The following is a 27,672-nucleotide window of genomic DNA, read 5'->3' as shown; positions in this document are numbered from 1 at the left end:
TACTTTAAATATCACCTTACTTCTCTTTAGCAAATTTAATGGGCATGTGATTTTTGGTAACTGCTTTGATAGTGTGTACTAGTGCTTCAAAAACAAAACAAAAACACACTGTTTATTAGTTTATGCTCCATTTAGTTTCAGTATTTTGAGTAAGGCCAATGTTTGTTTCCTAATTACCATTAATATTATTTTTTCACTGTAATTAAATAAGGTTATTTGGACAATTGTTGACTAAGAACATTACAATGTAATGTCTGTGAAAAGAGCCTACTTCACTGTGGGCTCTTCAATATGAGTGGGGCTTGATGATATGTGTAATGGAAGCACATACCTCAGCCATCCGAGGAAGGACATGTGATGATGAGGTGGGCAAAATTCACTCTTTTGTCTGTGTTGGGAGACCTGGTGGGTCTGAGATACCATATTCACCAGAAATTGCATCCCTGTCCTTAATACTTTTTTATGCTGTTTTATCTTTTTTGTCTGTGTTTTCCTTGACTCTTTTCTTACTCCACATTTGAGAATCTCAGACTCCATACTTGCAAGTCCTCCACAGTTACTGAATTGATTTTGAGAAAAACTGGTGTATGAAGGAATTCTCTATTCCTTAAGCATATATATGATTCACTAAAGAGGCTCAAATATTGAGATAACACTGAAAAATAGAACATTCCAATATGTAAAATCATTTAACTTCATATTTTGAAAATCACACTGGGATTTTAAGCCACACGTTTTAAACAAAGGAGGTCTCTGCCTGTTTATGATTTGAGACAGTTCCAATTGTAACCTATAAACAAGAATTCTAGGGCTCAGAGCACAAGGTTTATACTTAATGCTGAATACTACAACAGGAACAGAATTATGTTTAACAATTGACCTCTTGAAAGTCATGTGCACACCAGATATTAAAATGATGGCTTCTTCTCTTTAGAATTTGTTTTTACTTTTTGTTTTCTATTACATTTTGAAATTCTGTATATACATTTGTGGGGATCTTTCCAGTCCCTAAAAGCGGCTTATGTGTAAAAGGGCCCAGAGTTGATCCTTAACACTAAACTATGCTATTAATGAGTGTCCAGAAATGAGTGGCGTTTGTTGTCCAGTCTCTTGATGATGTTTGGGAACTGCTGGTAATAAATACGCAAGCTGTTGCAGGAATCATCACCTGCAGCAGGTGTTAGACAATGGCCTTTCTTTACATGTGGCTCAACTTTGTCTCCAGCACTGACTTGGAAAATAAGTCAAGACATTATATTTGTATGGTATGACAATACTTAATATACTAGAGCTGGAGACAGAAATAAGTTTTTCCTCTTTCCCTTTTTTTAAAAATTTTCTTCTAGACTTATTGCTGTAATGCTGCCCAATAACCTTCCATGCTTTGCTTCAGGCACTTTTCTTTGAGTATATGGCCTTTGTGGACATCCTCAAAGAGTTCAGTGCTTTCTTTTGCCATCCCAACATGGACTCTATTTTCCGTCATTTACACACTAAAATGTCTCTGTTAAATAAATTTTTGTTTGTGTTGCTTGTGCTTAGAATAATAATATGGCATCACTGAAAAACAAAAACTAATTGTGGGTCTGGGAGTGTAGCTCAGTAGGTGAGCCCTTACCTAGCATGTGCAAGGCCTTGTGTTTGATCTCCAGACCACACAAAAATACAATCAGAAGAGAGGAAGAGAGGGAGAGTTTGGGAAAAGTGAGGGGAAAGAGGGAGGGAGAAACATGGAGAAGGGGACAGAGAGAGGGAGGGATGGATGGAAGGATGGATGGGGAGTGTGTGTGTGTTCATGCAGAAGAGCCAGAAAGGGTAAGTGAGAGAGTGCACACTGAAAATTGAGCAAATGTCATATTAAAATCATGGAAGTGCGGGCTAATCCACACATGGAGAGAAGTAAATTGGTTAACTCACTGCATAGTTTACAGTAGTGGTTGCAAATAAATGCAGTCTATGTGTTGTAGTAATTAAACGGATGTCCAAAGCATTAGCCAGCAAAGATGATCAGAACCATTCAGTCTCCTTTCCATGGGCTCATTAATATATACTTCCTCTTTCCATAATAAAGATAAGTAACATTTGGCCATTTTCTTTGGCTGGGGCTTTACTCACTTTTATATGCTTGACAAAGCTATTGAAAATTAAAAGTGCTGTGATGAGAAATAAAGCTGTTGCTTTCACACTTAACTTCCTTCTCACTGTGCAATTGTTACTTTTTTTACTCGTCCATTATAGCTTCTTTATTCCTGTAAATATTTTCCCCTTTAAACATTTATATTTTAATATGTGTTAGATATGCTCCAAACCTTCTTCCCATGACTATCCTACAGCAATGCTCTGTTCTGTATGGTTTACATGGGGGTCATTGTAAGTTATCTTCAGTTCCAGATCCCTCAGGACTAGAATCAACATCAAGGAGGGCCTCTTTATTGGTGAAAGTTGAGCTGAGAGTTAGGCTCTGTCGAGGCTTCACAGGTGCAAGTTCATTTAATTTGATGTTCTCATTCCTGACTAGAATAGTCTTGTCCATATTCTCTTCACTATGCCTCGAGACGACAGCATCGAATACGTCTAGTTTCGGAGGCAAGGTTCCACTTTCAAATAGATATTTGGCTAGATAAGAAATGCAAATGTTGGTCAAGAATGAGGTAACCATGGAGAGAGTTTTAAAAGGGAATCTCTGATTGTATATACCATTCTTGTCAGAGTAATAACCAGGGTAGAAGATTAGGGGCTGCAAGTACAGATATGGCTCTCCTCCAGTAATTCTCAGGAAAAGTCCAAAAATGTAACCTGCAACAGCCCCGTAAGTGTTGGTTCCTTTGATGAAGAGGACACAGAGCAGCTGTGGGAAGATGATGATGTAGACGAGGTCAGAGCTCAGGTACCAGAGCCCATACACCGTCTTCGTCAGCAAGGCCATGGCTGTTGCAGATGCTCCAAACACAAACACTGTGATCCTCATGACCCACACAATTTCTTTGTCTGATGCCTGTGAGGAATCAGTGCAGGGTCAGTTTTGCAAATAATGTGCTGGCTCTTTAAGGGATGAACAGGATAAATGTCTGTGCTTTAAAAACTGATCTTATGCAGTCCCCCATGTTAAAAGCTGGTGTAACCTATGGCACTTGGTTACAGGGGCTTCTTGTACCATATGAATGAAGTGAGACTATGGAGCCTTTTTCTGAATGGACAGGCACAAACTGTGATGACCTAAGGTCAGATGTCACACATAAAATTTGGCAAGGTAAGACCTCACATACCCCCATGAGGCACTGGGAGCATGAACACCTTTAAGGCTTGTCTTCTCTACTTTTTTTTTTTTTTTTTTTTTTTGAGCTGGGGATCGAACCCAGGGTCTTGCACTTGCTAGGCAAGTGCTCTACTACTGAGCTAAATCCCCAACCTAAGGCTTGTCTTTTGTTGGAGTCCTACCATTTTTGAAGCTAACTACTTTTTTGGTGCCTTATGCCAGGTATTTCTAGGGAATTCCCTTGGTAAAACATCAATGGGCCATTTTTTTTTCTAAATTGCAATTTGTATGTAAACATGTGTGTGCAAAGGCACATACTATGGTCCCTGTGAGAAGGTCAGAAGACAATTTACAAGAGTCAGTTCTGACTATGTGGGTTCCAGGGATGAAATTTGGGTCACTAAGCTTGAGGGCAAGCATGTTCTCCCTACTGAGCCATCTCATTGGCTCCAGTGGACTTGTTTTGCTGACTATGACCTAAGAAACCTGGTGAGAAGCTTTATATGATAGAGAAAAACTCTTGAGAAGGATTCATTGTACCCCAAGGACCACAGTAGCAAACTGTCCTAGAACCATTTGGCTCCATAAAGCAAATCAAAATGTTAGAGGTATCCTTCAGAATTAAAAACCACAGCAGTTGTTACAAAAATAGTATGAAGTAGCTCACCATGACTTATGTCTACCAGAACTCTCTAGGACCCTAGCATATTTAATCAGATTAAATGCTTTTCTAAAATTTTTGAAGCTGTATTTTCTTTTACCAGAAAGAGAAGAAGTTTAAGATATAGTAAAATTGCAATCTCTTATAAAATAGTTACACCAATATATTCCCTTTAGTGTGAAAATAAACAATAACATGCATTGCTATGATTCATTTGAAGGATAAATAAATTCACTACATTTAAATGTGTATATTCAACTAAATATAAGGGCTGGATTGCAATATAGACTCAATGTGTATACACAGACTGAGTATCCTTTATCTAAAATACCTGAGAGCTTAAGTGTTTTATATCCAGGGAGTTTATTTTTATATTTTGTAATATTTGCATGGTCATAATGAGATAAATTAGGAGAGAAACTCAAGTTTAAAACAGAAAACAATTTACATTTCATGTATACCTTGTAGGTATGGGATGAAGGTAATTTTGTAACACTGTGTTTAGTAATTTTGTGAATGAAACAAGGTTTTATAGTATGGGACCTCCCACTGTGACATCTAGCTGATTTTCAAAAAGTTTGGGATTTTGGAACATTCCAAATTTGCCATTTCAGCTGATAGAGATTCAACCTGTAATTATATACCATATATATTATAGCAAATGCAGTGGTAATTTACAAAAAAATAATGACAGATTAGAAGGCTGGTCTTACATTTTGTCTGAAGGAAAGCTGGTAGATATTCCGAGCAAACATGGAACTTGCGGACAGGATGGAAGAGTCGGCTGAGGACATAACAGCGGCAGAAACAGCACCAAGCCCAAAGAAGGAAATGTACACAGGGCAGAGGTACTGCAGCACAATCGGGAGAATCATGTCTCCTTCCTCCTTAGTCTTGGGGTCTGGAAACCCATATGCAGTCTGGTTCCAGTCTGTGGAGCAGAAACAACCGTCACAACTGAGAGTTTCTGTGTGGTCTACTGAGGTAGGAAGTCCATATGCCCGTCATGTAAGATATCTGACCTGCCCGGCTTCTGTGAGTGTTGCCAGCATTCATGCTTAGTCACACCTGCTGGGCCCTGGCACGCAGATATTCTTTGTGTGCAGTGGGGCCTTCTTAGAATCACAGACAACAAACTTTCCTAAAGCAAACATTTCCTTTAGACCACTACAACTTGGAACCACTATAGTTCATTCTGTGAGGCCCAGAGACCTTTGCACATACAGAGATCACAACAGATTTTTTTTTTTTCACTTACCTTTTTCCTGAAGATAGTGTAACAGCCTCTGAAGATAATGTAACAGCCTTGGAGCTGCCTTTGGGTTAATTTTCTTCCAAGCAATTCTATCTTACAGAGGGTTTTCTTTAGGAGGAAGGGGGCAGCTTCTTTTCATTCATGAGGCTCGGGTTTCTTGGAGGTCTTTGAATTTGGTCTAATAGAATGACTTAAAATATCAGTTTATATTTGAATACACTGCTTCCACTTTGTTGAGTGTGTGTGTGTGTGTGTGTGTGTGTGTGTGTATACATGTGTGCTGATGCATGTATAGCACTCAAGTCAGCTACAGCATACTAGTATGGAGGTCAAAAGACAATCTGTAGAAGTCAGTTCTCTCCTTCCACCATTGGTTCCAAGGATGGAACTTGGGTTATCAAGTTCAATGTCAACTGCCTTTATCTGTGGGCCATCTCACTGCCCTTGAATTATCTGGTTTGGTTGCAGGCTGTGTTGAATAAGACAAGGGACCTGGATATGTACATTAGTTAGCTTCTTTGATACTTGGTGATCTTCCTTGATGTTGTAATGTCAGGACCAAGCAGTAGTGGGTTCCTTGGATGCTGCCATTCCCCCACTTCCCATTATAGTCATCATTCAAGCCATAGCCATATGCCAATAGGGCTAATGCTACAACTGAGGAAGTTACTAAAGATCATTACCAAGAATGTATACTCAGTCTAAGAAAACAGTAGACTGTATTCTGGTTTTGTTACCCTGCTTAAAACTGCATAAACACACAGAAGAAGTGACAGAAGCAAATCATAGTTTCTTTTTACAGAAGCAGACACTGATGAGGACCTTTGCCAATGTTTTAATCATTTAGTTATTGTTTTATGTCATGTATGAATGTGGAAGGGGAAGACCTCTACTTGGAGAATGATTCTCAATATGGGTTAACATTACATATTTTCATTCCACATGCTGAAAACTGCCTCCTAATCATACTTAAAACAGCCATAACATAGTTCTGAAGTTCATAAAATGCTCTATTGACCACACATCTCAGTCTCTGTCATTATGCTTTTATGATCTTGTGTTTATCCCTCCCCTGGGTCTTGGAAATCCCAATCCCCAAGGTGATGTTATTGATAGTAGGCAGGAAAGTCATTAGGATGCAAAGGTAGAACTCTCCTGACCATGGTCAGTGCCTGTTCAGGGGATCTTGCTTCCTCTTTCTACCATGGGAGAAACATGAGAGACAGGGATAATTAAGCCCAAGAAAATTAAAGACAAGACTTCAGAAATGTTTCATAGAAGCCAACAGGGAAATGAACATTTTATACTGTTTTTGTTGTTGTTGTTGTTGTTGTTGTTGTTGTCCTAGTATTTAGTTTATCTTTACCAATATATTTACTGCTTAGTTTCTGCTGGGAAAATAAGTTTGGTGAGCAAACTATCAAAAATAAAAGGCTAAAACCTCAAGTTCACAGTGGTCCGTGGAGACTGAATGTGATCAGGACTGTCTCCTAAGTCAGTGGCTTGCAATTTCTGCTTTTCTTTGTTTCACCAGAGGTCGGTAGAAAGTTTTCAGTGTCCATTTTCACCATTTGCAGCTAGACACACCATGCAATAGCCAAAAATGGAGTGGTATTTTTAAGTCCCTCCTCATCCCTCAGGTTATATACTGTGTGGATCACAGATGATTTCCTGTTTGACAGAAAGCAGTTGCTGATACATCAAAGTTGGGTGTTTCCAAACGTTTCATCATTGAGTGGGCAACAAAAACCAAGTAGAGATCATGGAACTAGAATTCCATTTGCTGAATGATGTAACAAAGGCATAGTAAGGTCATACAGAAAGAATTAATTTACTGTGTGTGGAGGGGAATGGGATGTGAGATAGAGAGAACAGCCTTTCAGGATTTGGGAAACTACCTTGCAAATGTGACAAGGGTGCAGGAGGCTTACCTGTGGAGGCTCCAATGGCTCCTATGCATATGGCTGGTAGAGCCATCACCAGGCACCCAAATGCGGCAAGGAAGGACAGCACCTGAGCATAGGTGGCTGAGGATGAAGAGAGAACCCTCTGGAAGTAGGCTTGCCAAGGAATTCCACCCAGCATCTGCATGAGAACCCAGGGATTCAGAGTAAGTCAAATGAAGGAGGAGGCAAAGGAGAAGGTTCTTTTTTAGGAGCTTTGTAATACTGTAACAACAGAATGCATTTAGAATAGTTTTAGTAGAGTTGTGAAATATAGAACACACTCCACAGATGACGAATCCCAACTGCTGCAACTGTGCTTGCTGAGTTGTGAAGTTTTGGTCTTCTGATTGAAGGAATCTGTGTCATTATTGGCTCTGGGTGAATTTATTGTATCATGAAAAATGGAGTCAGCATGAATCTAGTTAGTATCCTTGTTAATAAAACAAAAGAGCAATAAAAAATTGAAGGGAGTTTAATTGTCTTTTCTACCAAGTAAGGACACAGCAAAAATGTATTGTCTATGAAGGGCCAGCCCACACCAAACACAGCCTACCATTGCCTCAATCCTAGACTTTGGTTGGTTCTAAGACATCCAAGTAACGGTAGCTTGTTAAAACAGTCAGGGAATGTCAAGGCATGCCAACGGTGAATTTTTTTAAACACTGGACTCCTTGTATTGTTTCCTTTTGTGATTATGCTAGACACTCTTTTTTCCCCTTAATTTATCTGCTCTTAGTGCCTTAAAATTACCCAGAAGTCTTCAGTTTATATTGGGATGGAAATTCCAACAATTATAAAAATTTTTTTAAATGAATTGAAATTCTGAAGATATGTCATGAAATCTGAATCATGTAGCCCAATAATGTCTATAGACATTAAGCATGTTGTGGGCATGAGAGTGGAGTGGAAAGACACTGTTTTCACACTTCTCTGGGAGAATCAATGCACTGTGGCATTTTACTAAGGGGAGTGTGCACAAAGCTCAATGACGCATTAAAGGGAGTATCAGAATTTTTGTCTATATTCGTTTTTACTGAATACCTTACTGTGATGTGGTTTTTCAATTAAATGACATATATGTTAGCACAGAGTATGTAAACAATTGGCAAATGTTCATAGGTACACTAGAAATATGCTTAAAATTTTCATTGAAGACACAAAATCAAAAAGATTGGTGGCATTGAACTGCAGTATAATTGGCTACAAGACATCTGCATGGAAACAAAACTGAGAAACAATTATTTTGGGGTTGGGAGATAAGGAGATAAGTGGATGCCTACATATCAATCAGGAAAGCCTGCAGAAATGACATCTGAGTTGGACCATTAGGAAGGTGAGAGTCCCTTGAAGAGATGTTAATATGAAAAAGAGTAAAAACACCATGATACTCAGGTACTTTGAGACCATTGCATACATCATCATGATATCCAGGCAGCTGTGGGACCACTGCATATCTCACTATGACACCCAGGCAGCTTTGGGACCACTGCATGTATGATAGTAGTAGAGTTCAGGGTATGAGTAGTGGTCAGAGAGAAGCTTGAAGATTATTGACTCTCCCCTGAAATACTGACACTTTTCCTGCTGTCAGATGGATGGAAAGCTGGTGTTCAGTAAGTAGCACACAAATGAGGGAATAGATGAAGGAGCTTGCTATGTCACCCTGTGTCTTTTCTTCAGGGATTTAACTCTGGGGTGGCTGTTTTATTCACATTTACTTCATCTTACCAAGCACAGTTCCTGATATACTGAATCCAGAGTAACTTCCCTTCCTGTATAAGTCACACATATTCAAAAGTATAAACAAATAGTTAAAAAATAAATCATAAAATCCATAACTCCATTCCTCAAATATATCATCTTCCAAAAACATTTTTCTTTCTTTAAACCTGTACATTAGTATGTCATTAATATCTCCCATGCCCATTAATGATATGAATTTATGCACTTTTAGATACATAACAACCATCCTGAACATTCCTAGTTTTTAAGTAAAGTAAAATCTGGCTATGTTTTCAAAGAGACAGGTTTACATGCTGAAAACCTGACCCCAATGTGATGGTGTTTGGAACTGAATTGAGCTTTGGGGGACATAATCAGATGACAAGAGTGGAGTTATTCCAAAAGGGATTGGTGACCTTTGAATTATGTACTTATTTTTGACACCATGGGAAGGCACAGTCAGAAGTTAGCATCCTAGAACCTGAGGAGAACCCTTGGCAGAACCCACCTATGTTGGCACCCTGACCTCAGACTCTACTGCTAGCATGTGGAAAAACAAATGTAAGCGGTACTTTGTTGTAGTAACCCTATTGGTGGAGACTGGGGGTAATTTGGAAAATGTGTGTAGAAGAATGACAATGGGAAACCAAGGTAATGAGGCTTTAGGTGCAAAGTAGAACCAATTAGGGATGGTGGGGCTGAGCAAGGCTCCCGTGCCATTGGCAGGACTTAGGAAGCATGTTAAAGAGAGATGTGTGAAAAATAACCAGAAGATCAAAGATCATCTGGATGACAACCCAAAGCTTATTTCTAGACTTTCTCCTTCCACTCAATGTATGGTATGGCATTTGATCTCTACTTGTCAAACAATTGGGATCATGGGTCTGTCTAAGAACTGGATATAATGTTTTGTTTTATGGGTGAGTCTTATGAGGACTTCAGTGTATTACAGGGGAAAGGACCAGGAGATTCTATCACTCTGATTTAATTCCTACCTCAGCACAGGGTTGACAGTCAACAAGATGCCTGCTTCTGCCTTTCATCATCTCCATGCAACTATAAACACACTGGCAGGCAGTGTCATTTCACATCTTACTGTTTATATTCATAAATATAAAGTACACCAGGGAAAAGAAAGCCAAGGGGTTATCTTCACAATTTTTAGGAGGGAAGCCACTATTGGAAATTTACTTTTTCCCAAGTTTTCCTGCCCTTTATTTGGATATTCTTACTGGGAAAAATGTACCCACTCTGAGGGTTGAGAAATTGCTAATACTCAGCAAAATGTCATACACATAAACTCATAAAATATTGTCTATTCTCTAAAGAAGAGACAAAAATAACCAACTTCCTCTTCACTGTGCTATAAGAAATAACCAAGTTCTTGCCCTGAAAAGAGATGCAATGTGTTATTTTCATATATAATCTCTTTGGTTAGGAGAGGCATAAAATCTAGTAGAGTTTTCATGGTTCTCCCCCCTTCCTCAGCCTGCACTCTGCCACGATTTCCCCTATGCTCTTCTCTGATAGGGCTGTCACATCAGGGTTCTATGTGTTTTAAGCCACCTCTACCTCTTGAGGACTCCTTTGGAGCAACTCCCTAGTGATGCTTCTCAACTTACTTCATGCACTGAGTGCCTAGACATGGGACTCCAGCCTTGCAAGACATGAGTCAATTCAGATACAGCCATGAATCAGCAGGTGATGCCTAAGTATACATGTGAAAAGTCCTAAAAATGTCTTTGATTTTTATGAATAATTAGACCACATTTCTCAGATCACAGTATCACTTACCAACAACAGAAAATTATCAAGCCAGGTGTAGACTTCAATTGGTTCAATGGATCCCAGCCAGGGACTCTGGTATTTGGTGTGCACAGCAGTGAATCCAATATCGGTGACTGCAGGATGTGATAGGGCAAAGGGCACACTGATCCACTGGAACAAAGAGTGACATTGAAGCATTGGCTATGAGCTTAATTATCCTGGATATGCACAAATCATGTTCCTAGTTTATCTTTCTCAGAGCTGGTGCAGCTTGATAGTTTCTCTTTCTCAGACAGAGAAGGATCTAAAATTATGTTCTCTATAAAATGCCATGAAACAGGGGTTTAGAAAAAAAGTGAAAAAACAAAAAAAAACAACATTGACTACTCATGTGTTTGACAATATTGGGGCATATCAATCATAGAAGCAGTCAGCTGTATCTTTAGGAAAAAAGCATTCCATCATACACACACACACACACACACACACACACACACACACACACACACACAAACACTTTAGTTTTTCTGTGAATTGGTCAAAGATATGCATTCATTAATATGATAGGGAAAGAGGTAATTGAAAGATCTGCTACACATTGGTAGAGAGGGACAGAACTGAAGGAGTCAGGGGGTAAAGAGACAAGAAGCGTCCACAACACTATTCAACTTATGGCAGGCTATGTGGAGTGAAATCACTGTAAGCCAAAAATGCTTTTAACCCACAGGACCTATCAAACACTACTGCTCAGCAACAAAGAACACTGAAATATGTTGGTTGTTTCCCTGTGTGATTGTGTTGTGCACTTGGAACAACAGTTGTCTCTCACTGCTGAGAATCAGAGAGGGTTGAGCTGAGTTTTTCAAGTGCAGGGAAAGAAGCAATTTCAAACTTCAAATAGAGTTTTCTTTTGATTGTGGTTTGCTTTTTGGACCATTGTAAAGTCAAATATCCTAAATGGAAATATCTCAATTAGAGTACCATTTACATATGGTGTGTATAAGTGTGTGTGTGTGTGTGTGTGTGTGTGTGTGTGTGTTCAGATTTGTTGGGCAACAAGGTTTGCTTGCAGAGGGGTGGCTTCTGGAAATTAGAGACAAAGATCGACTCAAGAAGAAAACCCTGAGTTTCAAACTAAAGGATTTTAATTTTGTTTTGTAGGTAACTGGAAGCTCGAGGACATTCACTAAAGCTTGACAAATATTTAGATCTAACGTCATGGATATTAACAATGTGTTTCAACACAGAAACAAATATGAGTGCCACAAGTGGTCTCTTCTACCTCCTGACAAAGGTCTGAAGGCCAGCAGAGACACTGGCAACTGAAAGATGTTAGTAAGAACAGGTAGGTAGAGTCAACAGCCTCTGAGTTAGAACAGAGAACAGAAGCCAGAAAGGAAAAACTAAGCAAACCAAGTGTTTAGTTTCAGATCTCCAAGGATGATTACAAAACCCACAGAATCATGAAGTATGAGAAGGTATGGTTAAAGTATGGACTGATTATATATGCTTGTATAGGAATTAAAGTGGGAAAATAAATTATATTTATACAGACCATTCTATAGTACTTTAATTAAGAAACCCATAAGTATGTAGTATACTTTATTGAATAACACACACATGATCTTATTTAACTTAGGAATAAAAAGACTAGTTAACCCCCATAACTTATCCACTTAGTTATGCCTTATGGCCAAAAAATTTCCAACATATATCCCTACATAGGTTTGCCCTTCCACTCCTCTACCAACACACTTGACTCATGAGTCTGTAAGGCTTAAGTTCTGGTCTCATGCAAAGCAATGAGGCAGTATATAGATCATTGGTAGACAGATTCATCCCCTGGGGTTGGGCTTCTTGAGATAACAAGTGCATCAGTTATGAGAACTGCCATCACCGCACTGACCTCGCCTCTGACACTCCTGGAGAACTGCTTTTGTGTTCTCTGCTCTGTTTATGGATGGTTATGATGATGCTGAGTAAAAACCAGAAATCTGCACATGCACTTAATTTTGGCAATTTAAAAATAAGGATTGGGAATTCCTGAGCAAATTAAATTTTCTCAAATTTAATTTTATAATGCGTGAATGGCACTTTATAACACAAACAGTGCCTAGGAGATGAATGGGAAATGCAGGTTTTGTGACTAGATGGGAATTAATATTTACTGTGTAAGTCAGATTACAGTCAATGGATTCCTCTGGGACATTGTTATTGATGATACAAAGTTACAATAAGAAGTAATGAGAGTCATTTTTTTTTCATCTCCAAACATGGAGGGTAAAAACTAAAATAGTCAGTAGAGATTTTTACTATAAGAAAAAAAATAACAGAGAAGAAAATTAGGATATTTTGATCCTGATTGGGAAAGTGAGTACACATGCTTTCTCTGTGGCTCTGCACAAGGACAGTTGATGTGACACTTGTATTTAATGAGATTGTTCACATGGATCCATATCAGCCCATGACACAGAATGAACACACATTTCTATTTATTCTTCTTCTGTATGAATTAGGTGTTGTATACTATCATAAATGTAATTGTTATTTTGCATTTTAAGGTTTGAGGATGCAAAGTGTCAAAAGTAGGCTAGAGTGTATTTAACATGCCCAGAGTGCTTTCACTGTAGTCCTGATATTACTCATGCTTCATGGTGATTGTATTCTTTACTTAATAAGAGGAGTGTGATCTTATTTATCTAGGGATAACAGAAAGAGTAAATCTTGCTAATCCTTTATGTAAGTAAGCCCCTCATATTTAGATCCCTGCCATAGCTTCTAGGCCCTGCCAGTCACCCTGTAGCAACTAACAGAAGATGAGAAGTGTTTTGTCAACATTACCACTGAATTAATTTTGCTCATGAGAAGTGTTGCCACTGAATACCAAAGAGGGTCACTAGTAAATATGATCCAAACTAACAGGGGTAGAAAGCAGGACCCAGATATTTGTAGCAGTTAGAGTTAGGGCATACCTTTCTGTCAAACACTAACAAATATAACCAGGGCTTTTGATTTAGCCAGTTCATAGAGAAAAAAAAATTAGTATTTCAAATAGTATTAAATCTATTGTGTATTTTTCATGATGGAAAATCATATATCCACTGATTTTTTTCTGAGTTACAATAAATATTATGTTTTAGCAGGAAATAAGGCATGCAGGGAGGGAGGGAAGGAAGAAAGGAGGGAAGAAAGGACGGAGGGAGAGAGGAAGGGAGAGAGGAAGGGAGGGAGGGAGAGAAAGAGAGAGAGAGGGAGGGAGGGAGGGAGGGAGGGAGGGAAGGGAGGGAGGGACAGAGGGGATAAAATATGTGGGTGGTGTCACTTACCAGTCCTATAAAAATGCAGAAGAGCTGCACAACATCAGTATATGCCACAGAGTAGAGCCCACCCACTAGGGTGTAAAGAATGGCAATGAGTGCAGAGACTATGACCGATGCATTCACATCCACATCAATGATCACGCTGATGGTGGCTCCTAGAAGAAAATGACCAGGCAGCTCAGTGGTCAAGGAACACACGTGATTCTGCCTCCAAAGTGAAGTCACAGCAGGTATGTCCCAGGGGCTTGTAAGGTGTACAGGATGACACCAATTGAAAAGAACTGTTGCATTGAAATTATTATGCCTTAGTAAATTAAGCATGCCTCTCTCTACACACAGCAGGATACACGTGTAGTTGGTGTTGTGCTAGTTAATCTATGTAAGATATATCTAAAGCACATGACAGCAGAATAACTTGAAATATGGATAAATAAAACTCCATTCTCAGAACTTGCAATGCTTTGTATGAAATTCTGACTTCCTCAAACATGTACAGCACACCTCCTTACACCCATAAGAAGTCTTTCTGAGAGGCATGAGCATCCCTTTATGTAATTTACAATCAATTCTTATTTCTATTTTGTCTTCTGCTAGCCCACAATAACAGACAAACCCTACAAGATATGAAAGAACTCAGTCAAATTTATAGGAGAAAGTAATAAAATTGGTAAATGGAGTTATCAATTTCTTTTCTCTCTCAAAGTCTCCAGAGATCTCTTTAAATTGTTTAGTTGGTAAATGTGTGGCTTCTACCCAGAACATACTGAGAATCTAGGCTTTGAAAAATCATAGTGTAGGGACTGGAGAGATGGATCAGTGGTTAAGAGCACATATTGCTCTTGCAGAGGACCCAAATGGTGGCTCACAACCATCCATAAGTAAAGGTCCAGGAGATCAGACACCCTTTTCTGAACTTCATCAGGCACACAGTACACATATATACATTAAGGCAAAATATTCAAATATAATAATAATCAAAATTACAAAAAATAAAAATAATCAAAATATACAAAACAAAAAAATCTAAAATAAAAAAGAGAAAAATCATAGTTTTAGTTGCTTTCATCTTCAATATTTTTGTTTTCTTGCCTTATGGCATTGTTTGTTAGTGTCTGTCTTTCCACTGAGAATTTTATGAATGAGCAGTTTAGAACACTGCTGTCTCTTCATACTCCTTAACAGGAAAGCTCATAGTGTATACCAACTACTAAGGAGAACCATGCATTATTTAAAGAGCAACTCAGGCTGTTCTAAAACAGTAATACAAAATACTTTTAACTTTGACTATGTTAATAGAACAATTTCCTTGAATAAAAAGAGCAATATAATAAAGACCTATTACTCAAGTACAGAAGAGGTGAATTATTCATTAGTGCTCTTAACAAATGGCGGAAACATTGCCTGGACATTAATAGGGTGTTTTTTCTTTTTCTGAAGTTTGTTTTCCATGTTGGAATTTTTATTGCAAATCTCTGTCATTCTTTTGGTGAAGTTCTCTGCTTTCATAACATTTCCATGTGATAATGTCATAGATTATAAGCAATTTAATCACAGGCAAAGTTCACAGCACTGGTCTTTGGAGATGCTACTTTGGTTGTAACTCATTGACTTTAGAGCAGTCATCTGACTTTCTATCACAAGTATATTTGGGTTGATTTTTTTTTCTCTGAAAATATTTTCTATATGATTACATGAATTGTAGTGAGGAAAAACTGCATCTACCAACCTGCTGGTATAAAGTTATGAAACAAATCATTGAATTTAGCTACTAGACATATAAGCACACATTTAATTCAAGCATCCTAAGGTGTTATCGACAGTTTTGATTTATTCCTGGCTCAAAGTTTTGATGAGCCAGGAGGTGGTGTGGTGCACACCTTTAATCCCAGCACTCGGGAGGCAGAGGCAGGCAGATCTCTATAAGTTCGAGGCCAGCCTTGTCCATAGAGTGAGATCCAGGACAGGCACCAAAACTACACAGAGAAACCCTATCTCTAAAAACAAACAAAGAAACAAATTATAATCAGACATAGCCTGGCAGCACCAGGCTAGTATTAACTGGTATTGACTAGTATTAGCTGGTATCCCAGTGGAGTATGATTCAGCAATTTAATGTCAAATGAGAGGACACAATAAGCAAGGAAGAAGATGTAATAGAAGTCAGGTGATCCAGAGAACTTCACAATGTCAGCGTTACCCATTCAGTGACTGCTGCACTGTACCAGTAGGCCATGATTCTTGCTTAATATATAAACAAAACAAGAGGAGGATGATAAATGTGTCATGTCTGGAAGAGGTTATTTAGGAAAGAAAAGTGAGAGGAGACCAGACAAAGAAGTGATGTGAATGCAACCATCCTCAAGGGGTTCTATGGAGTTACTTACACCTGTTATGTACAGTGAGAATGATCTCTTTGACAGCTGTATTACCTTAAATAAATGTTTATTGTAATTATAGAGAAAAGATTCTCCTATGTTTTCATTCCCTATGTCCATTCATAGTGAGGTGGAAATTAATATAGATAGCATTTATATTGTTCTGAAGTGTACCAAGATTTTCTTACAAACACTGCTTTTGAAATATAGCCAGCAATTATACCTAAGAACAGAGGCAATAACTTTATAATACACATATACTGCTAGAATGTAGATTTCTACCAAGGGCAGTAGCATATGTATATTTGTTGCTTATAGTGTGTGTGTGTGTGTGTGTGTGTGTGTGTGTGTGTGTGTGTGTATCTGTTACTTCATATGTGTGTGTATACAGAGAGACTGTTAACATGTTTTCATACACCCTGTATATATACAGACATAGACAAACATCGACCTACTTACATCTAAGTACAGAGTTTATCTACTGTTGTTTTGTATTTGTAAAATGCCATAGAAACTCCAGCTCATTAATCCTATTCACCTTTCAGGACCGTTGTTCAGGATCTCTATTCAGCCGGAGTGAGCATTTTGTATGCTGTTATTTAGCCCACTCCTTTCTGTCATACCTCAGCAGGTAGGCTGTTCTTAAACCTGAAATTTCTAATGCCAAAACCTGTGGCAAACAAAATCTCCTTGTTTCTCAGCTAATGAGAGTGAGGTTGTGGGGACTGTTCTTTTTATACATTATGTCATTAGGCTTTAAGTTGTCCAGCACAGGGGAGTGTCATTTTTCCCCGAGTTGTTGGCGTAGTTTATGAACTGGCAAACTGTCCTCCTTTTCACACTATCACTTCTTTCCTTCCATAGTTAGAGACTAAGGACATGTCCTTATATCCTACAGGCATTTGAAAGGATGGGGAGACACAGTGGGTGTGAATTAATCTCAGATAGTTACAGAGGCTACATAAGATAATACTGGAACCAGGAGACAAGTTCGCAGTCTGGCGTAGATAACACAGAAAGAAATTCCTTTTGCTCTAACCACCTAGCACCTGGCTGTGGACTTAAGCCTTTCCCTTTCATTTGGAGAGGAGATGGTAATCCTGGGTAGGAGAGTGGGCGTGGCCACCTGGCCCTTTGAAGAGGGCTGTGGGGGTCCAACTCGGCAGCTGTTCACTAGCTCCACACTCAGTGGGTTGGGACAGGCCTGTCTTTGATCTAAAGGCAGTGGATTGAGACTGGAGATCTTCCATAGTCCCACTGACAACATGGGAGAGAGTCCAAAGCCCTGGATTTGTAAAGTGTCAGAGGAAAGATGGGGTGAAGAGAAGCTGGGGACTGAAAACTTCATAACTTAAACAAAAAGTACTTAAACTTGTGAGAGAATCCTATCATCCTCAGTTTTACCATTAATTGGCCATAGTATTATGCTTCCACAAAAATTTATATTGACGCTGGGCAGTAGTGGTGCACGCCTTTAATCCCAGAACTCAGGAGGCAGAGCCAGGAGGATCTCTGTGAGTTCGAGGTTAGCCTGGTCTACAGAGAGAGATCCAGGACAGGCACCAAAACTACACAGAGAAACCCTGTCTCGAAAAAAACAAACAGACAAACAAAAAACATTATATTGACATGTCAGGTTAGATGGCTTTGCTTGAATGCCTGTCTGTTCTGTCCACAGGCTGTAAGGTTCCATTTCTCTGCAAATGTTGTTTACTGTTGGGACTCTCACATTGTTTTATATTTGCTTTAATATCTTATGTAACAATATTACTACTTTAAAAAATCTTTAATGGATTTAGTTTGGCCTACATTTGTCAGTTTTAGCATGGCAGTCATTAGAAGGGAAAACAGGAAGAGATAAAGTACGCTCACAGAAGTGAATATAGTTACTGGGGGGAATAAAGGTAAAAAAAAAAAAACTAATTAAATTTATTTAAGACCAAGGATTCTCTTTAATCTTTGGCTCATGGACTTTTTTTTTTAAGTTCTGGTGCAAACTGCACATTTTAATTGTGCTTAATTAACTTAATTAAGTTGTGCTTAATTGTGTTTTGATTCTAAGTGTCATACAAAAGCAACTCCTGAACTTTATAACTCATGGACACACTGTAATGATGGGAATCAGGTTCAAGACAAATGAAGCCAAAATTAGTTTCACCTCTATAGCTGTGCTTTCCTAAGTACAGAATTTCTGTTGAGAGTTTATAAGAATAAATATGGATCTGGAAAGGATTTTAAAGATTTTTTTCAAGAGGCCAAACTCTACATTCAGGAATTGGAGACCCACTAGAACCATCTTCTTCAATCCTTACCTAACGCAGAGAAAATTGCTGCAGCCCAGAACATCTCTCCCATCAGTGCAGGGATGAACAGCAGCCCACCCATGCGCTTTCCATAGATCTGCTGAAATGGGTCTAACATGGTCACATATCCCTTGGAGCGCATAGGCTTTGCAAAGAACAGACCACCTGAAACAAACAAGCGCTTGTGAAAACAAAGTTGCAATACCTTTTTACGATGTATTTCCTCACTTCCCACTAGGAAAGTGAATCTTTAAGATATCTATATGCACTAAGAAACCTGTTTCACATGTCCTACCAAGAAATACTTAGCAACCTAATGTAAATTCCTTAGTACATCTAACACTGCTGTGTCCAATGGGCAACTGGATAACACAAATGAAGCAAGTGAATTGAAAGACATGGACCAGATCAGTGTGCATCAAAATACTTTGATACATTTGTGTCACACAATCCAACATCTAGACACTTTGAGTAAGCACAAAATCCAATAAAAGCATTTTTTGTGTGTGTGTGTGGCAAAATGAGGGATTCTCTTATATAATATTCAAACTTTTAGTAGTTTCACTTACCAAAAGGAACAAAGGGACAATGGAGTTGATTAGCTTTTAATGATGTATCCATACTATTTTTTGAAAGAAATAAATCACAGTTGTTTAAGAAATTCACTATTCTAGTGGCCACAAGATCAAAGAAGTTTTTATACAATCAGAAGATTAATAATATAAGCATCAGTGCAATTTCTGGTAATTGCTACTTAGAAATTTTCTCCACAATAGTTGTTCACGTTATTTGACTTATTATTTGTACTTTATGCTGAGTACTGAATGAGTCACTGGGATCTCAACACCCACTTACCTAAAATCAGACTCAGAGAATATCCAATGGGTGCCTGAGCCCATGCTAGTCCACAGCCTGGTCCATAAACTGCTTCAGCTGTCCCATTAATGTAACCTCCTCCAACCCAGGTGGCTGAAATGGAACAAATGGTGGGATTAGAACACTCTTTTCACCTGCTGTGCCCTGAGCCTAACCGTCTAACACAGTAGCCGCTGGCTTCATGTGTTCATATTCTCTGCAATGTAGTATTCTGTTAGATGTGGATTGTTATTTTTTTCTGGATATATAAAAGTTCTATAGCACAATTACTGAATGAAAGCAGTTAAAGGACCAAAGAAAGTAGGCTTTGCCTAAGCTAACTCAAGCCAAGACTGACAAGCTAGTACTTTTCCTCATAAGATAACAAATCTGATTCATTTTTATTATAATATTTTATTAATTCTTTGAGAACTACATATAATGAATTTTTATCACATTCAGCCCCAATACCCTCCCCTAATGCTTCTCAGACCCATAATACTTTGTTCTTGCTGGAAAGAATAAAGTTAACAGAACTTTAAGGTTTCGTACTTTATGTACTTCTAAGAGTATAACAGAAAGATTCACAGTGATCCATGTGCACAATGTATGTGGGGTGATGAAGGTCCCAGGCTCTTAACGCTCTTATTAGACGGGAGACTGAATCATCCCATTAAGAAAGCAACATAAGAGAATACATCTCTATGTAGAGAAAGCTTGTCTATACCACTAGGATGTGATTGGCTGTTTTCATGACAGAATTTGGTCCTCTTTTAATCCAACAGGCAAAGAAGAATGTGCTGGGACTAACATTATTTAAATGTGTGTGTGTGTGTGTGTGTGTGTGTGTGTGTGACTCTGTGTGTGTGTGTGTGTGTGTGTGTGTGTGTGTGTGTGTAACAACAATTAAAGAAAAAAGAGGCCATGCATTTATAAGAGAACAAGCAAGGGAGCATGTTAATGTTTGGAGTGAGGAAAGTGGAAGGGAGAAATGACATAATTGGATAATTGTATTATAATCTCAAAAACAAAAGAAAAAATATTAACTTAGAAGACTTTCCTGATTAGAAATGTGGGGCACATTGAATGTGAAATGTCGGTACTAAATCCTGAAGGGAGCAGGAAATGTGTAGCGGCCACTCCCACCTTCACACAAGCTTTCACACCTGGTGTGCAGGCAATTACAAACTGCCGTTCATTGATGTTCTCATTCTAAACTCTGTTGACATTGTAGAATTTTTCCTCTCTATCCGGCTCATGGAGTATGTAACAAGGACCAGAAGGAATCTATGTTTACAAGGTTCAGGACCTGAGACTCCATCTTCCAGCTAAGATGGCTGAAAGCAATACTTTGGCACAGAAGGAAAAGGGCTCCACTTGGGAGCACAAAGCTTGTTAGCAATTACTTTTCACTGTGTGGCATTGCTGTCCCTCTCCCAAAATCAAGTCTGTGCCTGAGTGACTTCATTTATCATGACAGAGAACTGAAAACTCGGCCACTTACCGTAATTAAAGTCTTGCCATTTTTTATTGGTTTAGTCATTTCTCAGCCACAATTTGTTCCCCAGATTTACATATATTTGTGTCAAATAGAGAGCAAGAACATGGATTCTTTTAAACTATATATTTTTAAAGAATCTACACATTCACTCTCTATTTCTGATGAAATGCATGCAAGCAGTCTGAATCTGGTGAGGCTTAAAAAATATGGTTCAAATCTTTTTTTTAAGTTTTTTTTTTTTTATTATTATGTGTTTTAATTTTATACATCAGCCATGGGTTCCCCTGTCCTCCCCCTCAAACCCCCACCCTCACCTTCTCCCCAGCCCCTCCCCTCCATTCCCATGTCCTCCAGGACCAAGACACCCCTGGTGACTCATTTAAACCTGGTGGATTCAGTACAGGCTCAAATCTTAAATGAGTGGTCATATTGATCAATAGTCTTCTGAGCTTGGAGAAAGAACTGTTAACATGTTAGTTAGACTATGATAACACTTTATAAGAAACACCCTCATATGACTGTTTTTACATACTTTAATAGTGTGCCATATTTTTTAAAAATTGCATATGATGGAAGAACAAATTCTGCATCAATGTATGACTATATGAAATAGATTATTATAGAGTAGTAGAATAGTATAATAATCAGCAGTGAATAAAATGCTTAGACATTCAACAGCTCACTTATTCTTATGATTTTTTGGAAACAAAGTGCTTTTCTAAATAGACCATAGTACACCAGTGAGAAAGCTGCATACAGCACAGCGTGGAGAGATCTTGAGTGTAGTCAGCTTGGCCCTGATCTTTGCTAACTTATCAACTCTGGAGATTCCTTTAACTCTGAAACCCTTTCACAGGGTCTGCTGTACAGAGCACATGAATCTCTCTATAGTTGTTGAGTGGATGCCTGAATTCACCAAGGGAATACTTGACAGATAAAAATCTACAATCCATATAGGATGCTGTAGATTTCAGATAGCCAAAATGAAAGCGTTCAGAACATGGAGACCACCTTATGGGATAGTTATGTCCCTAGATGACACAGAGTGTAAACTGTCTTTAAATAGCCTTCTGCACAGAAATGGATATTTTATTTGGTTCTGATTTCTGGTAAGATATTTTTCTAATGAGATGTCAAGAGTTCCAGCTAGAGTAGATTATGTCACAGGTGTTAAATATTCACTAAGCAAGGCTCAGACCTAAGGGTTACCAATCATCTACAAAACGTAAGTTTATATTGCTTTCTGAATTATTTTCAGTGATCAAGACAAATATGAAAAGCCAAAGAAATCACTCTAAGATCAAAGGAAGAAAGATCAAGGCCGCTCCTAACACAAAGAAAATTATAAAGGAAGAGAAATGTAGATGCTGGCCTGCGGATTTCTTTGTGGACACACCCTGACTTTTCCCTTTCTATACCAAGGATCCAGGAAAGCTTCCTTTTAGTGTTGTAGGCTGCTTCCTTTAAGAAAATGATTATTAAGTGAGAAAGGTAGGCATCCGACAGGCATTAATTAGATTGGAATTGTAGTATCTCCAAAATAATTTACTCCAGCTACAAAGTTCAACTAGTTAGCATTCATTTATCATTTAAGAGAACTCAGTCACAACCCCATGCTTGTATTAACGGATGCATTGAGACACCATGATGTTGAACCACAGATTCACAACTTGAAAGACGATGACTCTGCATCCCGGCACCCCTTTGTTTTGACAGTTCCCACCCGCTGACCAGCCAAGATACCATTTGTTTCGCTGGTATTTAGTCTAGTGATTTATTGTAAAGTTCATTTTTTTTTGTCAAGTACTATTGAGATTAAACCTCCTTTTTTCTTTTAAATTAAATACAAAATTACTTTAAACTATAGTAACGGTGGGCTGAAATAACTCTAAAGGACAAAGAGCACTGTTTGCTTTTCACTCAGAGCACAAGCCAGCAGGGGAAGCAAGCATGGGATCACCTACCTGTCATGGTGAAGCCACCAACCAACAAACCAATGTCTCGACCCCCGACTATGATGGCTTCGCTGCGCTCTTCTGCATTGCCGCTGTTTTTGGTTTTCCAGGCAGCCCATATTCCAACCAGAAATATAAGGAGGTAGAACAAAATGATAGCCACCAGTCCTTCTACATGGAAAGACATTTTTATTTAAGGTAATGTGCAGGTCCTTCCACAGTGGGTTACTTCATGAAGCCTTCTGTAGAAAACACAGCAATGCATTATTAAGCAGCCAAGCACTATGCCTACACAGGCTGCCAAGAATAAGCAGCTGGCTCCAGACATCCCTTAAAAAAAAAAAAAAAAAAAAAGCCTGCATTGAAATTCCCGTGAAACTAGTCATGGCCAACAAGTGTCCACTACACTGATCTGCTTCTACTGAATAAGTTAATGCTTTGAATTTTGAAGAAACAGGAAAAAAAAAGGAATGAAGGAATGAACATAAATACAATTACAATAATTTTTGTACTTTATAAGTTCTTTCAAGTTAAAATTAAGTCTGATTTGTATTATAACTCCTTCTGTCAAGATCATTTGCGATGATTATTCCTGTATTTGCCTTTTGAAACTAAGTCGATATTTCATAACTGTTTATCAATTTAAATGTATCCTAAGGGAATACTCTAAGAACATGCATTTGTGTGTGTGTGTGTGTGTGTGTGTGTGTGTGTGTGTGTGTGTGTTCGTTATTCATCCTCTACTTATCCTTTCATATGACTTCAGGAAACAGGTCCAAAAGTAACCCAATATGCTGGGGGTGGGGCAGGGTGGTGCTAGGAAAATTTATTTAAAATGCATCGGCTGTGGTTTAATTTACTAAGTATGTGTTCGTTGTTTAAATGAATGACCCTCGGCCCTCTCAATCTTCCTTTGTCCTTAGTTCATATCATGCCCCACCCAACCCCCCCTACCCCTGGCCGCCCCTGGTCTCTATGAGAAAAGGATTTAAAATAAGGTAAAGCCTAAACCACAGTCACGGATACAAAGAGCGAAGAAATGAAGAGGGCTGGTGTCAAGTTCTAAATTAAAGATTCATCTTATGGAATTCTTTTTCTTTCATTCCGAGCACTACCTGGGCGATTTCCTGCACCCAGTTCACACGCTTAAGTTTCTGTGGGAGTCTGCGCTGCTTTGCAAGTGGGTGGTGAGGCACTGGATGCAAGCCCTCACCTTTGGGATACAAGGGAGCTGGGACCCCAAGGCTCTGCCTTTGTGAGAGCAGAGCCACCAAATTCCCCCTCCGCCCAAACTCCCTGGCGCTCAGCTGCCCTGGTCCCCGTGCCCCGGGTATCCGGAACCCAGAGAGCCCGCAGCCGCTGGCAGCCCAAGAGCCACAAGTGCCTTTGGGCTGAGCAGAGGGTGCATCCCCACCAGGCAGAGTCCGTCCCTCCTCTCCGGCCCCCGAGGGCGCGGCCACAGCTCTCGTTCTGGGCTCTTACCTGGGCGTCACCCGGAGCTGCTCTGGGGGTCCGGGCACCCCCTGATCCCGTGGCTGTGCGGGCCAGCGAGAGAGGGAGGTTCAGGGTGAGTGGAGGAGGTCGATGGGGAGCCCGGTGAGGGCTGCGAGGGGTAAGGCGATCGATCAGAGTATTGGGAAAAGTCTCTATATAAGCATGGCGGGCGGGGGCGATCGTCAGAGCTCCGGAGACGGACGTCAGAGCAAAGTGGTGCTGGGCGGGAGCTGCGGACTGTGCCCTAGCACGGCGCCGGGAGCAGGGGAGAAGCCTGGCTCAGGGCCAGCACTTGCCCAAGTCTATGTTCCCATCCCAAGTCAAGTCACCTGCTCCTCTAGAATGGAGGGTTCCAGACCCTAAGGTCGTTCCCAAGTCTAATTGCCCACTCTTTCTATTCCCCTGGGGTGCAAAAGACAGCGATGGACTCAGAGGATTTCACCTGGAGATAGAGTGGCTGCCTTCAGGTGTCTCCATGAAAGCTCTGTCTGGGCAGTTGACACCCCCCTCCCGCCCCGTCTTTTGTGGGCCTCAGTGGGGGTAATTTCAACCCCTTGTTGATAGGCTTTCTGTAGAGGACTTGTTCAGAAGGTTTAGACTAGACAGCGCTTTCCCTTTTCTTTTATATCCATACTCCCTTCACTCAAAAATTGGGTTACAACAAAAGTCTCTCATAGTTGCGTAGTTGTTTAAAACAAAGTTGGTGTGTATACACTGGAAACACGTTTCTAGCCAAGCTAGCCAGTTGCATCTTTGCTTAAATATTCTACTCTAGTTTTACAAAAGCACTCAGCCTATCACTTCAAACATATCTACAGCTTTAGTGTACACCTATATATCTGGTATTTTGTGTCTGGATTGCTTATGTGTCTGTTGTACCTGTCTGCAGATGGTTTTATCTTATAATAGCTATACATATTGTAGAGAGATAGCTGCACATCATTTTAAGTGTATGTGTGTTGCAGGAGGGTTGTTATGGAGTGGGTATGAGAAAAAGAATAAAACACTGAAAGCCACAAGTCTCAGCCCTGGGGCCACATTCTCACTTCTTTCTATATCCCACCAAACCAGTCTATTAAACAGTGAAACAGTGCATCTGATAGCTAATGGGGTGAACTCAATACTTAGCTGCTATCCACCTCTCTAGGCCAAGTTGCAGATCAGCACCCATCCTAGACTGGATTTAGAGAAGGTCTTTCAAGTGTACACATTCCCCGTTCCTTTGTTCTCTGTGTAAACAATAACTTCCCCAGCTGCCTTACCTAGGTGAGAAGGTTCAATGGAATCCAGACAGTACTGAGGGCAGGGCAGAGGCCTATGTGAACAGTTTTTACAGCTAAGGTTTGTGGTCAGCTGACTGACTTTCTGGAACAGACATCATCTCAGCTCAGGAAAGGGCATTTTAAAGCATTTTAAAGGAACTGTTGGAAGACAGATGTACAATTTCATATAATCACTCAGTGTTTTTACCTGAAATCCATTCATCCATTTGTTGTTTTATTTTTGATAGGTACAAATCAGTTTCTGATTCTGGACTTAGGCCACAGATTATTCCACAGTTTTCCTTCTGGAATGTTCTTTAAGGCAATGGCACAAATAGTTCAGTTGCAGCAGAGCAGGCATCAGAAATTCAGTGCCAGTTCACGGGACGTAAGGTCAAAGAGTGTGACTCAGGCCCAGAGAGACAGGAAAAGTAGCTGTCCTCAGAGAACATCATCAGGGCTTAGGGATAAGAATCCGGAGTGCAGCCAGGGCTCACATTCCAGGAGAGGTGGGGCTAGGGAACCTAATTAACTTTGAGAAGCCAAATATGCCAGGATCTAGACTGACTGGCAGATCTCAGTTATGAGAGTGACCTTGAAAGTGTGTGGGGAAGAAGCCTGGAAGAGAAACTGTCCTTCATGATGAAGAGCACCAGTTGAAAATGACAACTACTGATGTATTGAGTCTAGCTCTGGGCAGACATGTCCTCATCTGCCCAGTCCAGTGAGCACCATTGTCTGACCAGAGTGACGTTGCTCATGTACTTCTATTGCAGCATCTTCTTTATGACACGTGTTTGTCTTTAGTATACCTCTTCTCTACTTTCCTGAGAGTATGTGTTCATACCTGGAGCAAGGGAATTACATGTCCCTGCAAGATCAATTCCAGATTTAGGATCTGGAAAGCAGTTTTACATTGCAAATCATTTATTTAGTTATCATACATTTCCTATGTATCTTTTATACTCCAAACAGTGTACTAAGAACTGAGAATATATGTAGCAATGATATATGGTGCCCTGCCCTAAAAACCTTCTTGTCCTTAACAGGAAAGTAAAACGAATCCAGATAAATACCTCATTTAGCCTCTTATTTTCATTGCTGGGGAAGATACAGCATTTCTCTCCACACACAGATTTTAAGGGCAGCACAGACATGCCTTCATGACTGACACATTGTTCTTGGAGGAGTGGACACTGTTCACACAGCAGAGGCTGCTATGTGCTAAGATTGTGAGAGGTGCTGGATCCTTGTCCTCAGCAAGTTTTAAGTAGCTAGCCTTGCCACCCATACCTTCATTCATGGCTAAGAGGCATCAGAAGTACTTATATTAAAAAACAAACAAACAAAACATCAATTTTTTTTATAATCAATGGCTATGACTTGAAGTGCACATTTGAACATGATGAGAATATTAATCTAGATGCATCAGTGAGATTCTGTGTGCCCCTTTCCCACAATTCCATAACTTCCTGGACTTCTCACATATCTTTAGCTTGACCCTTTTATAAGTTTTAATTTGCTACATTTTCAATTGCAATTAGCCAACCATTTTAAACCACAGTGAATAGTGTAATCACAGAATGCTTTAGAAATTATACAGGAGTGGGTTGGTGAATTTAGCTCAGTGGTTGAGCGCTTGCCTAGCAAGTGCAAGTACAAGGCCCTGGGTTTGATCCCCAGCTCAAAAAGAAAGAAAGAAAGAAAGAAAGAAAGAAAGAAAGAAAGAAAGAAAGAAAGAAAGAAAGAAAGAAAGAAAAAGAAATTATACAGGAGTAATAACTCTGATTCTGTAATTCCTAAAGGAAGGTTTGGGAGAATCTTTCCTTGTGGTTCTTCCCCATCATGGTGGTTTAAGTGAGAATGGCCCCCATAGATTCTTATGTTTGAATGCTTGCTCCCCAGTTGGTAGACTGTAGAGGAAGGATTCGAAAGTGTGGCTATGTTGAAGGGGTTTCATTGGCAGCCAGTTTTTAGGTTTCAAAAGCCCACTCCTGGCC

At 39.6% G+C, this 27,672-nt stretch overlaps 1 protein-coding gene and 1 pseudogene across 1 annotated transcript; both read right to left on the bottom strand.

Annotated features, from left to right (window-relative positions):
- Window positions 1–1,772: 1,772 nt before the first annotated feature.
- On the bottom strand, window positions 1,773–24,561 carry Slc5a7 (solute carrier family 5 member 7). Its single transcript, XM_036168166.1, has 9 exons — window positions 24,399–24,561; window positions 22,926–23,158; window positions 19,461–19,574; window positions 18,615–18,770; window positions 13,934–14,082; window positions 10,635–10,778; window positions 7,104–7,257; window positions 4,631–4,848; window positions 1,773–2,995 (listed from the first exon to the last, which is right to left on the bottom strand). The coding sequence occupies exons 2-9, from the start codon at window positions 23,101–23,103 to the stop codon at window positions 2,366–2,368; spliced, it is 1,743 nt and encodes a 580-aa protein (XP_036024059.1). The 5' UTR covers window positions 23,104–23,158; window positions 24,399–24,561; the 3' UTR covers window positions 1,773–2,365.
- Window positions 24,126–27,672, bottom strand: part of LOC118569396 — a 138,199-nt pseudogene continuing 134,652 nt past the window's right edge.

Source organism: Onychomys torridus, chromosome 18 (genome assembly GCF_903995425.1).
Source record: "Onychomys torridus chromosome 18, mOncTor1.1, whole genome shotgun sequence".
Taxonomy (NCBI): domain Eukaryota; kingdom Metazoa; phylum Chordata; class Mammalia; order Rodentia; family Cricetidae; genus Onychomys; species Onychomys torridus.
This window is presented reverse-complemented; position numbering and strand designations above follow the sequence as displayed.